This window comes from Oncorhynchus tshawytscha, linkage group LG23, assembly GCF_018296145.1.
Source record: "Oncorhynchus tshawytscha isolate Ot180627B linkage group LG23, Otsh_v2.0, whole genome shotgun sequence".
In the NCBI taxonomy this organism is placed as follows: Eukaryota; Metazoa; Chordata; class Actinopteri; order Salmoniformes; family Salmonidae; genus Oncorhynchus; species Oncorhynchus tshawytscha.
In genome coordinates this window covers 3,312,808-3,329,966 of record NC_056451.1, presented here as the reverse complement: position 1 = coordinate 3,329,966, position 17,159 = coordinate 3,312,808, and the positions used below count along the sequence as shown (strand labels likewise).

At 43.4% G+C, this 17,159-nt stretch overlaps 1 protein-coding gene across 1 annotated transcript in view; it reads left to right on the top strand.

Moving 5' to 3' along the window:
- emc2 (ER membrane protein complex subunit 2) overlaps positions 1-12,505 on the top strand; it is a 54,743-nt gene extending 42,238 nt beyond the window's left edge. The window contains exons 10-11 of the mRNA XM_024386146.2: positions 1,479-1,583; positions 11,977-12,505. Of these exons, the coding sequence (XP_024241914.2) occupies positions 1,479-1,583; positions 11,977-12,057 (186 nt within the window). The 3' untranslated portion in view covers positions 12,058-12,505. The remainder of the gene's footprint in view (positions 1-1,478; positions 1,584-11,976) is intronic.
- The last annotated feature ends 4,654 nt before the right edge of the window (positions 12,506-17,159 follow it).

The following is a 17,159-nucleotide window of genomic DNA, read 5'->3' as shown; positions in this document are numbered from 1 at the left end:
GTAAATAATATACAAGATCATAATATTTTTGAAATCTAGCAATTGGTGTTGAAAATGCGACAAATATGCATGTATTTAGGCCTACAATGCTTTCTTTCATTGATCCCTAATATTCTGAACCGTTCTCTCTCTATATATGAGTGAATCTGTCGACAATTCAGATTAAAGGTACACCACATTTTAAAGGGATGGCTTTAGATAAATGTACTGAAAACTCCACGAGAAAATCTGTTGTCCAGCAAGTTTTTTTTATTTTTCTATTTTACCTTTATTTAACCAGGCAAGTCAGTTAAGAACAAATTCTTATTTTCAATGACGGCCTAGGAACAGTGGGTTAACTGCCTGTGGGAGGGTTTGAATTAAATGTATTCAGTGCGCGCAAGGGAACCACGCCTGCAAAGCCCGTTACGCACCTGTATAAGGTAAGTCTGAATGCCAACTACTGAAGTGTATAGGAAAGGCATACATAGTTACGTAGAGGACTTTATGTTCCTCTGTCAAATCATCCACTGCCACTATTTTGGCCTAACACTGGTTTCAGGTTTAAATTTGATCATAAAAAAGTGTCTACAAGGTCCAGAGTTGAAATCCTTGACAAGTGCAAGTTAGTTCCTGACATGGGATTGTGCCAAGGCAATGACTTTCTGACCATTTCATCTGCTTCTGGGTGACAGTGATGCTTCGTGAACACCACCGAAGGGCAGCTCCTCACCGAAGAGCTATTTGATTGGTTCAGCTTAGTCGTTCAGAGCACCTGATTACACCTGAGTCGTTGGTAGCCGTGACCACTGTGAGGTTAGTGTTAGCCAGTGCTGTGTCTCTGCACTAGCGGGGATCTTCACACGGAGAACGACATCATTCTGGGGTAGTCTGTCGGAGCTGACATCGTAAGCCGGAGGTTATGAAGAAGAAATACAGAAGCAAAAGCGTTTTTTTTTTAAATAAAAGGGGGGGAGCAAGGTTGATTTGGGGTGTAGTTAAAGTTTCAGTATGACCATGGGGACTCCTTTGAAGTGCTGCCCGTTCAAGCCTAGTGGGGTTTGCACTTCGGAGACGATGGCAGTAGCATGGGAAAGACATGGCTTTTGTGGTTCTGAGGGGAGCTGGGGCGGGCAGAGAGCATGATTCACATCGCGCTTCGCTCGCCACAGCACCGCGGGTTCTGAAGACATACTGAAGACATGCCGGGCCCTGTCATCACCGGCTATCTATGGTGTTGGAGAAATTAGGGCCCATTAGGCGATACTGCCCTTGGGGGCTGGGGAATTAAATAAAGCACTCACTTTTTCCTCTTCTGTTAACGTTTTTTACGTGTCGTCGGGCCAATTTTTTTTCTCGTCCTGCCCACGGTGGAATTGGTTGCACATTCATCTCAATTATGCTTTTACTGCGATTTTGATATGACGACACCTTTCTTTCTTTCCTCTCCTCTTTCCTCTCTCCCTTGCTTTCCACTCCCTTCTTCTTCCCCTGTGTAGTCAGCAAGCCACATTGCTGCCAGCCCCAAAGTGAACGCCACGGTGAAAAAGGCCAATGTGAAGTATGCTACTTGGGCCACCAATCAAATCAACCGAGCCTATCAGGTGAGTTATGCCAGGTGTCTACTTTAATAATGAAAGCTACACTATTTACATTTTAGTCATTTAGCTCTTATTCAGAGCGATTTCCAGTAAAGTGCATACATTTTCCTACTTTTTTTCCCCATACTGGTCCCCCGTGGTAATCGAACCCAGAATCCTGGTGTTGCAAGTGCCATGCTATACCGATTTGAGCCACATGGGACCTTTCCCACTTGCCTTTATCACTTAACTGTTCTTATACCACAAGGGTAGTCAACCTTGGTTCTGTACTGCCACAGGCACTTCATGTATTTGATTGAGATTAATCTAGCCAATCACTGTTGGTTAGGTTATTGGCAGAATTGGGTGTGGTGCCTAGGGCTGTTGCTGAGACCATATTCATCAAAACAGTCATGCTTTTAAAACTCACTGTGAGGAAAAAGATTTCACCTCTCTGTGATGATCAATTTGAAGAAAGAAGTTTAACAACAGGTTGAAACTGAGTGAAAACATGGTCGTTGTGGATGTTGTTTCAAAGCCAAACACAACGAAATGGACAGTGCTTTCTAAGGTGATGATTCATTCAAAGCATTAAGAGGTCACATGTAGGACACCCATACATATATTACAGCTTATGCATAAACATTTGCCTATGTATGAGCCCATGCCCGAAAAAGAAACCTGAATTAAAATAATGATTGTGCCATTATACAAGACAGCCTACCGCATATTATGCAAGGCAGAATTTAAAAAAAAAAAAATGAAAAGCATAGGATTTAATGTCTTTTGTACATTTTTCTAGCCGATTATTCCCAAATTTAAACAAATCCACTGAGTGTGGACTGTATTATTATTATTATGCATACTGGATGGACTGGTTACCATTGCGGTGCTCCAAACGTTCTATCCATGAGTCTGGGAGAGAATGTATAGGCCTAGGCGATGGTGTTGGTTCATGGATTTCATTCTACAATTATCGTGAATTTGATTTTGAATAGCCTAGTAATAGGGATTTTTTTTTCTATTTTCATAATCAATTGGCTGGTACGTTTACCTTTTTTAGCTACAGAATATCTCACCACTGTGCATTTCCATGTCCTCCTCTCTCCTTCATTCCTTTCTCGAGCGAGCAGAGATGGGGAGCTGTCAGCAGTTTAATGAAATATGTTTCGTTGTGAAAACATGTTACTATCGATGTTCCCGAACAGATTTCACTTGTTTTCCCAAATGAACACTTAGTAACTGCAGGAACACAAGTTGGAGATCCCATGGCATACCGGGTTTGAGCGGAGTATTACCTGTCACGCAGTGAGAGGCTGTATGTTCCTCAAACAATGGTTGATGCGTGTTCTTATAAGTCCAGACATTTCTATATGCAATCCCGTGTGAAAGCAGAGTTTTGATGGTTGCCACTAAAAAGAGGAGGATCCCAGCTGCTACTATATTTAGGCGCATTGCTCAGCTGCTCCACTATTAAACTGGAGTAGCCTACCCGGCATGATTTAACTGCGGGAAAGCGGCCTCCATTCGCTATCCAAGTGCATATGGATGGATGTCTTTTTTCCCCCTTCCACTACCCATTTGATAATGGGCCATTCTAAGTCAAAACCAATTTGACATATTAGTGAAGATTTAATTGAGAATAGTCTGATGGGTGATATATGATCACTTGATGAGAGAACAGGGTGTGCAGCCTGAGGCAAGGAATGGCAAGTTTTTTAGCAATAAAATAAATATATATATATATATATATTCAATAGCCTGTAGTTTCATCATGCAGCCCATATATGTTTTGATTTCTAAGGTTTTAATCATTCACAACTAACTCTAAATATAGAGTATAGGACCTGTTTCAATAATCACTTTTACGCCCAACATAGCCACTTCATATGCGCACTGTCCTTTCTATTTTAGTTAAATTATATTATACATACAATAAAATCATAACATCGTACAGCCAGATAACATACAGTAGGCCGACTCATATTCGGTTCTTCTGAAATACATTTTCTTCATATCATAATGTTTCTTTAGACCTGCCAAAAATAAATAATGGATTTATTGTGTTGGGGTATATTAAATGGATTGATTTGACTTTTTGTAGAATGTAGATGTTCCAAAGGTCAGCGGCTTGTATGCATGGAGTCCTGGAGATGCCTAACATGTTTGTTAATTAACGTTAATTTACCTTGAGACCAGCAGTCTTGACAATAACCAGCTGCCAATATGTCATGACCACCACAGCCCTAGTGGTGCCTGACTGTTTGGGACGGAATCCTGCAGTGGCACTTCAGGACCAGGTTTACCTACCCATGCTATGCAATAACTTAATCCCTTGCATACCCTTGAGTCCTTACTGTATCCTCCCCTTGGTCTATGCGAACCACCCTACTTACCCTCTGAGGCCACGGCTGTACTGAGAATGGTTTTGACCGGGGGGGGGCCAGACAGTCCACCTCAATTCAGTCTCTTACTGTTTGGGTAGATGACCAGTAAAAGTCATTATTATTAGCAATGATTTAGGAATCCTTGTGAGTAATTATTAGCTAGGTTGCCACTTGTTGTTCGGCTATTGAAATTGTACTTCAGTTCATGAAAATAAATAGCTAGCCAGCTACTTAACTCTGTTGTCTCAAGCTAACATTATAAGCAGCCAGCTAGCTTAATCTGGCTAGTGAGGCTCGACCAGACCGGGTTATGTGTTGTGAAGCTAGCCACAGGATTAGGCACAATAGTGGAATGTGCAGTTTGCCTTCAATATAAAAGTATGTTATTGACAGTGATGCAAATGAATACAAATAGTAGAATTATGTTGTGCTTTTATTTTGAAGGGTAACTGCAAAGTCCACTATTCTGGCTAGCTTCACATAGATGGGTCCGACCACCATTAATCAAATAAGAACAGTCTCATAAATTAGGGTTATTTTAGATGGCACTTAGCAAAACCACAATAGCTATATAATAAGCTATGTTTTTGGGGAAGATCATACCAGCATCATAACATGCGTATTGATGAATTGTTGTGATAGTGTAATAACTATGTAAAAAAAATGTATGAACTCATTAAATGTGACGTACAGTCATATTCAGGTCCTGATTGGTCAACAAGCTTATTTGACATGTCAAATAGTGTTAGTATATTTTTTGACACGCAAAGACCCAAACGACGTTCCATAGAAATCCTGGTTGAGAATGAAAGGACTGAACAAATGAACAACGAAACAGCACAGCAAGTAAGTGAAAGAAATAGGTTTTGATGATGTTTCACTGGTAATGGGGACATATGTAAATGCCAACAAAATAACATTTTGGTCAGTGTGTGTTTTAATCTTTATTTAACTAGGCAAATCAGTTAAGAACAAATTCTTATTTACAATGACAGCCTACCCCGGACGACGCTGGGCTAATTGTGCGCCGCCCTATGGGACTTCCAATCACGGCCAGATAGTGACTGTAGTGACACCTCTTGCACTGAGATGCAGTGCTTTAGACCGCTGTGTCCATGTGTGTATGTTAACTATTTAACTGTACTAGAATGCTTATAAGGCCGCTATAATTTTAAATATCGGGTGTTGGTATTGTTTTTCTTTTGGCAAGGAAAATATTGGATATCGCTATCAGACGAAAATGTCATCGGTGCATCACCAGTATCTAACACTTTGGGTGTTGATTAATCAAGAACACTTAACTGTGTTGGTTTTATAACACAAAGTGTTGTCAATCAATCAGGCACACTTTACAATATTAAGCTCAACATCGTGGGTGTGGAAAATGTACACTGCTCAAAAAAGTAAAGGGAACTAAAATAACACATCCTAGATCTGAATGAATGAAATATTCTTATTAAATACTTTTTTCTTTACATAGTTGAATGTGCTGACAACAAAATCACACAAAAATGATCAATGGAAATCAAATTTATCAACCAATGGAGGTCTGGTTTTGGAGTCACACTCAAAATTAAAGTGGAAAACCACACTACAGGCTGATCCAACTTTGATGTAATGTCCTTAAAACAAGTCAAAATGAGGCTCAGTAGTGTGTGGCCTCCACGTGCCTGTATGACCTCCCTACAACGCCTGGGCATGCTCCTGATGAGGTGGCGGATCGTCTCCTGAGGGATCTCCTCCCAGACCTGGACTAAAGCATCTGCCAACTCCTGGACAGTCTGTGGTGCAACGTGGCGTTGGTGGATGGAGCGAGACTTGATGTCCCAGATGTGCTCAATTGGATTCAGGTCTGGGGAACGGGCGGGCCAGTCCATAGCATCAATGCCTTCCTCTTGCAGGAACTGCTGACACACACCAGCCACATGAGGTCTAGCATTGTCTTGCATTAGGAGGAACCCAGGGCCAACCGCACCAACATATGGTCTCACAAGGGGTCTGAGGATCTCATCTCGGTACCTAATGGCAGTCAGGCTACCTCTGGCGAGCACATGGAGGGCTGTGCGTCCCCCCAAAGAAATGCCACCCCACACCATGACTGACCCACCGCCAAACCGGTCATGCTGGAGGATGTTGCAGGCAGCAGAACGTTCTCCACAGCGTCTCCAGACTCTGTCACGTCTGTCACATGTGCTCAGTGTGAACCTGCTTTCATCTGTGAAGAGCACAGGGGGCCAGTGGCGAATTTGCCAATCTTGGTGTTCTCTGGCAAATGCTAAACGTCCTGCACGGTGTTGGGCTGTAAGCACAACCCCCACCTGTGGACGTCGGGCCCTCATACCACCCCATGGAGTCTGTTTCTGACAGTTTGAGCAGACACATGCACATTTGTGGCCTGCTGGAGGTCATTTTGCAGGGCTCTGGCAGTGCTCCTCCTGCTCCTCCTTGCACAAAGGCGGAGGTAGCGGTCCTGCTGCTGGGTTGTTGCCTTCCTACGGCCTCCTCCACGTCTCCTGATGTACTGGCCTGTCTCCTGGTAGCGCCTCCATGCTCTGGACACTACGCTGACAGACACAGCAAACCTTCTTGCCACAGCTCGCATTGATGTGCCATCCTGGATGAGCTGCACTACCTGAGCCACTTGTGTGGGTTGTAGACTCCGTCTCATGCTACCACTAGAGTGAAAGCACCGCCAGCATTCAAAAGTGACCAAAACATCAGCCAGGAAGCATAGGAACTGAGAAGTGGTCTGTGGTCCCCACCTGCAGAACCACTCTTTTATTGGGGGTGTCTTGCTAATTGCCTATAATTGACCTGTGGTCTATTCCATTTGCACAACAGCATGTGATATTTATTGTCAATCAGTGTTGCTTCCTAAGTGGACAGTTTGATTTCACAGAAGTGTGATTGACTTGGAGTTACATTGTGTTGTTTAAGTGTTCCCTTTTTTGTGCAGTGTATTAACATTTTAAGTGTTTCTATTTGGTGTTTTGAGTAAATGCACAAGGGAAAATACCATATGTGTGTTTGGTCTCCACTCTGAGCCAGAGCCACACCCTTATCAGCCAGGGAACAGGAAGAGGGGCCCGGCTAGCAACCGGTTGGGCTGTGTTTTGTTTTAAGTTGGCTGGTAATGGCAGGGGCAGCAGAGCAGCGGGACCCCACCCTGCGTGTGAGAGGAAAAATGACAAGGCGCAAGGTTGACTTGACTCTTAACTCCAACTCGGAGTGTTTTTTTTCTCCTCCTTTTTAAATGGGCACTGGGCTATTTGAAAGGGAGCCGCTGTGGAACGTTGTGGGCCTCCGCAGGGCTGGCCTGACTGTTTGTGCTGACTGATTGATGGGGGCTTTAAAGGGTTACTCGTGTCAGCCGTCCCGCTTTTATTACCCACTGTACCTGGTGATTGTCATACCTCAGTGCGAAGAAAGGCGACAGGTGAGTGGTGTTGTGGAAGCAAACGCCACAATGGGGTCAAAGCGACTGGGGCAAGGCCGTTAAACACTTTATTACTGAAAACTGAAAGGGTCCGGCTTTGACATGTAAAGAACCCAGAGGAGAGAAGTCCTGATAGAGTCATATTTATTTATTTATTTATTTATTTTTTACCCCTTTTTCTCCCCAATTTCGTGGTATCCAATTGTTTAGTAGCTACTATCTTGTCTCATGGCTACAACTCCCGTACGGGCTCGGAAGAGACTAAGGTTGAAAGTCATGTGTCCTCCGATACACAACCCAACCAAGCTGCACTGCTTCTTAACACAGAGCCATCCAACCCGGAAGCCAGCCGCACCAATGTGTCGGAGGAAAAACCGTGCACCTGGCATCTTGGTTAGCGCGCACTGCGCCCGGCCCGCCACATGAGTCGCTGGTGCATGATGAGACAAGGATTTCCCTACTGGCCAAACCCTCCCTAACCCGGACCACGCTAGGTCACGACAGAGCCTGGGCGCGGTTGCGACAGAGCCTGGGCGTGAACCCAGAGTCTCTGGTGGCGCAATTGGCGCTGCAGTACAGCACCCTTAACCACTGCGCCACCCGGGAGGCAGTGATAGCGTCATATTGACTCAAAACAAATAAACTTTTTAAATTACTCTGTTGTTTTTAGAATCTTAATATCACAAACAGAATTTGTGTTTTAAAAGGACATGTCATTTTTTTCCACCCTGCCCGTCATTCACCGCCAGTCATTCACTGGCAGTCAAAGTGCACAACTGATGGCCCATCCAAACTACACCTAAACCATACTGAATGAAAATATAAATGCAACGTAAAATGTTGGTTTCATAAGCTGAAATCAAAGATCCCAGAAAGCTTATTTCTTTCAAATGTTGTGCACAAGTTTGTTTTACATCCCTGTTAATGAGCATTTCTCCTTTGCCAAGATAATCAATCCACCTGACAGGTGTTGCATATCAAGAAGCTGATTAAACAGCACAATCATTACACAGGTGTACCTTGTGCTGGGGAGAATGAAAGGCCACTCTAAATGTGCAGGTTTGTCACACAACACAATGCCACAAATGTTGGAAGTTTTGAGGGAGTGTGCAATTGTCATGCAGACTAGGAATGTCCACCAAAGCTGTTGCCAGAGAATTGAATGTTAATTACTCTACCATAAGTCTCCTCCAACATCGTTTAAGAGAATTAGGCAGTACATCCAACCGGCCTCAAAACCGCAGAACACCTTGAAACCTTGCCAGCCGAGGACCTCCATCTGGCTTCTTCACCTGCAGGATCGTCTGAGACCAGCCACTCGGACAGCTGATGAAACTGAGGAGTGTTTTTGTCTGTAATAAAGCCCTTTTGTTCGGAAAAACAAATTCTGACATGAACTTCGATTAAGGCAGCCCTCTGCTCATGATGGTAGTATGGCAGGCCATTTTGGGATCAACAAGACGTGTGACTGTATTTTGGATAAGAACTTCTGGTCTGAAACAGGATGTTTTTTTCTTACTGTAAATCCTGTTGCGTTTTCCAGTGGACGGGTAAACCGAACCAAGCTGTAACGGTTGCACCTTTGCATCCTATTCTTGCTTTTGACTAACCTTTCAGCGGGGTTCTGGTGGATTTTGTTGGTCTTTTGCCCCAACTGGTAACCAGTTTCTCTTAACCAACAACAATGCAGTTCAATAAATAGATGGTTAAGGGCTTGTAAAGTAAGCATTTCACTTGTATTTGGCGCATGTGACAAATCCATTTTGATTTGATCATGTGTTCTGACACTCTTTTCCATTCCACTAAGGAACATCATTTTGGAGACCAGTTTTGTTTTGGTTGCGCTCGTTCGAAGGGGATGAGAGTTATAGAAGCATATGTGAGTTTTTCGAAAACACTTGTGTGTTAGGCAACTATAGGAAAGAAAATTGAGGGGGATGTTTTGTCTTGTATTTAATTGTTGACAGACAGTAGACGCCATGTTTATATTGGAGAAGGCGACTCATTTTAGTAGTGATGCGTTTATGTTGGTTATGTTGTGCAATAAAGTTGTTTTCTGTTGGTGGTGAGCAACTATAGGATATATTTGTAGTCTGAAGGGGAAAGGTGTTACAGGTTTTGATTTTCCCATTGATGTTATGGGGTTGGTCTTTAGCTTGTTCGCACGCAGGGCGCATCGATTGCCGCCATTGTGTTACACCTGTGCTGGTTGCCATCTCGTTAGTTGGAAGGTATTTCACCTGTGCTGGCCCAGTGCTCCAGTTGTCTTGATAGATGCGGACGGTTAACACCTTTAGTTGGCTCTCCCTATTTTGATTTAGAAGCAAACAATCCTCTATCTGAATTCCCTGATTTTTGTTTTGCTCCACCTTTTTGGTTTGCTTCCTGTCTTTAAGTTTGGTGTGGGTTAATCTTTTGTTTGCCTCTTAGTGGGCAAATTTAGTGGGGAACTCATGGTGGGTGTCTTTTTAGGTCCCAGTTGTTGATATGCAACTTTCAGTGGACACCCCAATGAGTGTCTTTTAGAACCCCTCCTAAAACTCCACCTGTTTCGTTTTAGTCGTTGTCAATGACTCTTTGTTAGTTCACCCTTCTGTTTGAGTGACATTTTTGGTTTTCTTGCAGGGGAACGTAACAAATAGAGTCCCAGGATGTTAACCAAGATATGGTCAGTATGCCAGGGTTCTCTCCAAACAAGAGGGGTGCTGTGCCACTATGTAAAGATTTATAAGAAAATGTAACCAATATTTAGTAATGATGGAGTAACTATCTTTGATCGGCAATGAATGACATGATTGCGGAACAGGCGGTATCATTTTCCTCAATTAATTCAGCCTGCTTCTAAAATGTGCTATCTCGACACACAGTGCATCCGAAGAATGTCTTTTTTGAATCATAGGTCTCGTATTGGCAGCAAGTATGAAATGGCACACATTCTTTTATAGCCTGAACTGTAGGGGTTTCCAACATTTAGTTGTGGTATATTGGCCATATATCACCCCCCCTCCCCCCCAGGTGCCTTATTGCGGTTATAAACTGGTTACCAACATAATTAGAGCAGTAAAAATAAATGTTTTGTCATATACCACTGCTTTTCAGCCAATCAGCATTCAGGGCTCGAACCACCCAGTTTATAGTGTGGTTTTCATAATGATTTTATTGAGAAAAGGCCAAAGATGTCCTCCGACGCGTTGCTCTGACTTGTCTGTGTGCTCTCCTCCCAGCAGCAGATGTGGCCTTTACACCCAAGACACACACATTGACGCTGCTGTCCCTGTGCCCAAGTAGCAGTTATTATAATGAGAACAGAGGTGTAGTCTACCGCACAACTCACTAATGCCAAGTCCCTGTGGGTGTTGTTGCAGGGGACATGTCCTAGCCTAGCGTGGCTAAATTAGGTTCTCTTAGTCTCTGTAGTTTGGGGACAGGGCTGAGAGGAGAGGACCCCCTCCTGAGTTCCGATAATAGCAGGGCTGATTGTGGTTTAATTGGGAGATTGAGGGGCTGTGTGTGTGCGTCACAGAGGAAGTCCAGTCTGGCCCGTGTACACACACACACACAGAGGGAGAGAGGGAGGCAGAGATTAGTAGCAATGCTTTATGGGTTTGTTTGGGGCTGTCCAGGCGAGGGGCCGTGAGACAATGAGTCATCAGGACGTCCTGGCCCTCCCTCTCTCTCACCTCTCCCCCTCCTCACACACAGACACCCGGCTTTTTTGCAACAGGCCAGGAACATCCCTGACTCCAGGTTGGACTTCTCTTCTCTTGGCCCCGTTAGTCACTCTGGAATTGCACATGGCCAATCTTTATTCATCATGGTGCTTCATTTGTTTCTGTCAAGTTATCATTCTAGGCTTGTCAGGCTGCTGGTGTGACATTCCAACGTTTCCCCATTTATGCTGTGGAGTTATATACACTGAGTATACAAAACATTAAGAACACCTGCTTTCCATGACAGACTGACCAGGTGAATCCAGGTGAAGGCTATGATCTCTTATTGATGTCACCTGTTAAATCGACTTCAATCTGTGTAGATGGTAGGTAGGAGACAGGTTAAAGAATGTTTTTTTAAGCCTTGAGATATGGATTGTGTGTGTGTCATTGAGGATAAATGTGCAAGACAAGATTTAAGTGACTGAACGGGGTACGGTAGTAGGTGCCAGCCGCACCGGTCTGTGTCAAGAACTGTTACGCTGCTGGGTTTTTCATGCTCATCAGTTTCCCGTGTGAATCAAGAATTGTCCAAAGGACATCCAGCCAACTTGACACAACTGTGGGAAGCATTGGAGTCAACATGGGCCAGCATCCCTTTGGAACGCTTTCAACAACTTGCAGAGTCCATACCCCGACGAATTGAGGCTGTTCTGAGGGCAACTCGATATTCGGAAGGTGTTCCCAATGTGTGGTATACTCTATTTTGTTTAGTCTGTTTCGACCTGATGTGGTGGAGCGTGATATGGGGCTATGAGGTTATCGTGACACTAAGTGTGTGCTAGTGTTTTGGCTTGGCTGGCTCTCCTTCAGCCAGCCCCGTGCTTTGGTCTCTTTAAAGATGTGATGAGCTGATGTTTTTTTCTCTTCTCTCTGTCATGCAGCTGGCCGGTCGCGGGACAAAGGAGAACAAATGCTCCGTGAAGGCCGTGGAGGAGATGCTGGAGTCCATCACCATGTCCTAGGCCCCACCCCCAACTCTTACACCCCCCTGTTCTACATGGCTCAACAAGGCAGCTCTGTTGGCTCAATGCTGTGCAACCTCCCCCTCCAGACTCGACCACCACCTCCCCTCCCCCTGTTATTAGATGATTTAAAGCAGGACTGCAGCCCTATATAGTGCAGTACTTTTAACCCAAGCCCTATCTGAGCAAATATTGTGCACTATATGAGATATAGGGTGACATTTGAGATGTAGGACAGGTTGAGGATGCTCCCGCATTGTGATCAGGGACTGAGATGTGAGTAGAGAAGAGGCTGTAATAAATCCTAATGAGAGGGCTGAGACAGGTCCGTCTGTATGCAGCTAGGCCCTCGTCTGTAAATGAAATAAAATCAAATGTTTTTTATCTTAACTATAGTTTTTTCTCTCTGTCAGTCCATCCAGATGTCTTAATAAAGGTTTGAATTGTTTGTTGTCTGGAGCAAATTTTCTCATTTCAGTGGGTTGGTCTTTTTGGTTTTTCCTGGGTCCTATTAAGTTTTGTGTATAGGACCAATCTTATCAGTACATTGGCTCAACTGTTAATGATAACGGCGGATTCATTACTTTTATGATGATAATAATGATAAAATCCTCTCTGTAAGCTTTCTCTGAACTTATGGTGATTGAGCCCCAGCCACTCTAACCACTCTACCCCACCAGTAGCAACAGCAGAGCAATCAGCAACACTAGAGCAGTCTGCTTAAACCATTTTCCAGTGAGCGGGAGAGGTGTCATTAAACGGTTAGCAGCGAGGCTAAAGGCCTTTGCTTCTCACACTGGATCCAGCTGTGAATCCCGCCCTTCAATTACCCAGACACCTCTGTCATTTCAGTTTAGGGAGACCCAGAGCACACGGACTGGCTGCCAGTAATTAAAAAACACAGACAAATCAAATTCATGAATCTGAGAACGTTCGGTGGTGGAAAAAGTACCCAATTTTCATACTTGAGTAAAAGTAAAGATACCTTGAAATAAAATGACTCAAGTAAAAGTCACCCAGTGAAATACTACTTGAGGTTAAGTCCAAAAGTATTTGGGTTTAAATGTACTTAAGTATCAAAAGTAATAATTTAAAATGTCTTATATTAAGCAAACCAGACAACACCCTTTTCTTGTTTTTTATTTATTTACGGATAGCCAGGGTCACAGTTCAACACTCTGACATAATTTACAAATGAAGCAATTGTGTTTCGTGAGTCTGCCAATTCTGAGGCAGTAGGGATGACCAGGGATGTTCTCTTGATGTGTGTGAATTAGACAATTGTCTTGTCCTGCTAAGCATTAAAAATGTAACGAGTACTTTTGGGTGTCAGGGGAAATGTAAAAGTTGTCAAATATAAATAGTAAAGTACAGATACCCCCAAAAAACTACTTAAGGAGTACTTAAAAGTATTTTTACTTAAGTACTTTACACCACTGGGATCGTTTATAACTGAAGGGGAAAAATAGATATTAATGCTGTGAAAAGGAGGTCTGGTTTCCTATACCACACTCATTTGTGATTGTCGGACCCGGGCTGGTCCAAATGAATGTCTTGTTTCTCGCTCACCCGTGCAGGGTCAGCTGGTACTTCGATCGCTTTTTGTTTATTAAGTCGCAGCAATTGTCTCATAATTTCAACTCGCAGACTGATGGAAAAGTTGAGCGTTGAGTTTATTGCCTTTCTTGGACAGCTTTGGGATTTTAAAGAGGTCGCGGCGCTCTAAGCCGACGTGGAGAAAGCCATTTTCCCCCCAGTTTTTAATACCCTGGTCAGTGTATGACGTGTCTGCCTTTGATTTTGAACACCAATCTGGCAGAACCAATGAAGGCCAAGGGACTTTTTCTGAGCATAAACTGATAGTGGTCACTTTTACAGGATTCGCTGAAGGTAAATGACACCTTTGAAGAGCTAAAGGGATGTTTAATTTGAGAGAGGATGTAATTTACTTGCTGACACAGGCAACTAGGTCTGTTCTTGTGGTGAGGGTAATTAAAATGCCTGTAAATGGTCCATAAAGGCTCATTGTCAATCCTAGTGATGTGTGAATGATCAGCTCAATGCATTGACACGGAGACACTGTCCAATAGTGACTGATGCAATAGTGCCATCTGTAGTCTGGAGGTAGAACTTAAAGAACTTCTGGGAGTTCAAGGAAGAAGTTCAGAGAATATGGAGTAATGAATATGAGTGTCGGAATACAAGGTTACACAGAAGTTCTTTGCTACACATAATACATTTGAAGTGTTAGCCTATCTTGATAGACATCTTATATGTAAGGATCATGATCAATTACAGACCCATGGATATGAAAATGATCTAATTAATAAGTCTGTCAAAAGGTAGAAATTATATGACGTATAAATGCACTCCCACCAAGTCAGTTGCCGCGTTCACACACTAGTCGGAACTAGGAAACTGAAATTTACGACTTGCTAACTGGTTGAACGTGTATAACTACAACCAGATAGCAAGTCAGAAATGTACGAGTTTCCTAGTTCCTACTAGCACGTGAACGCGGAAAGTATTTTTTTGGAAGTATTTCCACTGGCAGACCAATTCTGATCATGTGCAAAAGAGCTGTTCTGATTGGTCAAAAGACCAATTAGTGGAAAAAGATCGGATTTGGTCTGCCTGTGTAAACGCAGCCTTTACAGTCCTGTTCTGTTTGTTTTTTTGTACTCTACATGTACTGTAGAGTCAGGTTCAGTCCACCGCCATGCACCACACACACACAGCAATGTGAATATTCCCAGACAGACCAGCAGCAGGAAGGGAAACCCAGTCTGCCCTAAACTGTTGGCTCTGCTCAGCGGGTTACAAAGTGCAGTGGATTAGCCATTAGTGTTGCCTGTAATCCCTTATTCCCAAAGAGATTAGCTTGAAGAGGGCTTGCTAGTGTCTAGAGGCTCTATTGGATCCAGGCTCCACGGTGGTCAGGTCAGCTGAAGTGGATAATGCTCTGTGATGAGCTTACACTGTGACTTAGCCATCCTCGGCCAGAACATCAGTCGAGATCGGGATGATATCTGAACTCCGCTAGCCACAGATTGGACGACTTGATCGGGAGCTAGAGACACGATTGGAAGACCTCCAGAAAAAAAATCCTGAACCATGCTATACACATCAATTTTTTTTAACCAAAGAAATCCATATAGTAAATTATATTTCTGCCAGGCTTGAAGAGAAGGAAAAAAATAGGATGTCATCATTAATGTGAACTATGAGTATGAGTGGATGTTCTCGAGTAGCTTTGTGTGAACCATCTGTCGGCGCAGTGAAACGTGTTGATTCTGGGACCGAGGCGAGGGCCGGGCGAGGGTGTGGAGGATGAGCAGCCATCCATGGTAAGGTCTGGAGAGAAGTTTCTCAAGGTGAGGGAGTGGGGTGGGTGAACGGGGAACGGGGAGCCCATCTGCCTCTTTCTGTTTTTTTTTTTGTGTGTGGGGGGGGCTGGGACTGCTAAAGATGGATGAGGCATGCGGTGCTATATCCAACGAGTACGGATTGCTCAAATAACACCTGACAAAGTGGAGAGATGTCAGGGGCTCATCTGTCAGAAACATACATGCCCACAGATGCAGATGCTGTCTAAATAAGAAGTGTCATCAGTGTTACTCAATTTAAATCTGAGCAAAATTATTAATCATATCACTTTAGTAAATCATTTTTAAAGGGTTAATGATCTCAGATTTGACCATTTGTGGCCTATAAAATTTCTCAATTACCTAAAATGTGTCATTGATGTTACCGTCTTTACTAGTTACTAGTCCTATTGGTGGCACAGTGTTATCATAATGGTACATTTTATGTAAAGTCATTAAGGTATTAGTTCAGAGATGGAAGATGGACCCAAATACATTTAAATACTTTTTTTTTAAAACATGCCCAAATGCCATCGCAATTCATGAATGACTTTTTCCTATAAAGCTATTCAATGACTTATCAGTACGGACCAAGATTCCACAGGCTTGCGTGTCTAAATCAGGCCTATCATGAGGATCAAAAGCAGTATTTTATCTTTGGGTCCTGGTCTACTGATGTGATCAGATTCATGTTTTACCTACACGAAAAGGTTTAAACCCCTTTTGAAAAAAGCATAGAAGATCAGCATGTTGCTCCCAAAAACTCAACAAAAAGGACTGCTTTCAATCTATTGTTCTGAGCCATGAATCTATGAATATTAGCTCCACAACAATAAATTCACCCCCAATTTATGCGCATCTGTTTACACAGAGATACACTTGAAAAGTCAACAGTAACTTATTGTGATTTCAAGTAACTTTGTTTTCCAGGGTGAAATACATATGACGGAAAATCTGTTTTGACAACCAGTGACCCTCCAGTTTCATGCCATGAAAAACACAGAGTTGGGTTTAAAATTGAGTAAATTTCTCATTCAACTAGTTGAGAGGGAATCTATGCCACACCGCAGCGTTTTGACATTAGTAGCGAGTATGGTTATTTCAGTATAAAAGATAGGTATCACATAACTTTCCACATTGGAAAATAAGAGATCGCTATTGCATAATAAAATGGCGACATTGCAAAAATGAAACTGCGAGGTCAATTGGCAAATTACTAAATGCTAACCTTTCTCTGTTACTGCACAATGTCTCCTTTCAGAACCCTGCCAATTCACAGATTCTGAATAAACTGAGTTTACTCTCAAAGGGCAATGATGCTGGGAAATAGTTTTCTCTCAAAGCCAAAGGACAACTCACAGCCAGTGTGTATGTGTGTGTGTGTGCGCTTGTGTATCTCTTTGTGCGTGTGTGTGGTCATTTCTGAGATACTGTGAGCTTTGCATTGGGAAATGAGACTGGCTCTGAACGCAGCTCGTCTCCCAGGCCACTTGACCATGAGGCTCCAGACGGCTGCCATATCCTTCCAGCCAGGAGATATTCTGTGGCCTCTAGAGGCCTGTCTCTGCTCTGGTCTGGTCGCTGGACCCTGCGTTGGGCTCCACATGGCCGTGGTGACGGGTTGGCCATCCACATGCCGTGCCCAAGCAGCATCCTGTCTGCACACTCCGTCACAGCACATGGCATGTGCCGAATTAGAGAGATAGAAAGGGGCAGGCTGCTGGCTTCAGTAGACAG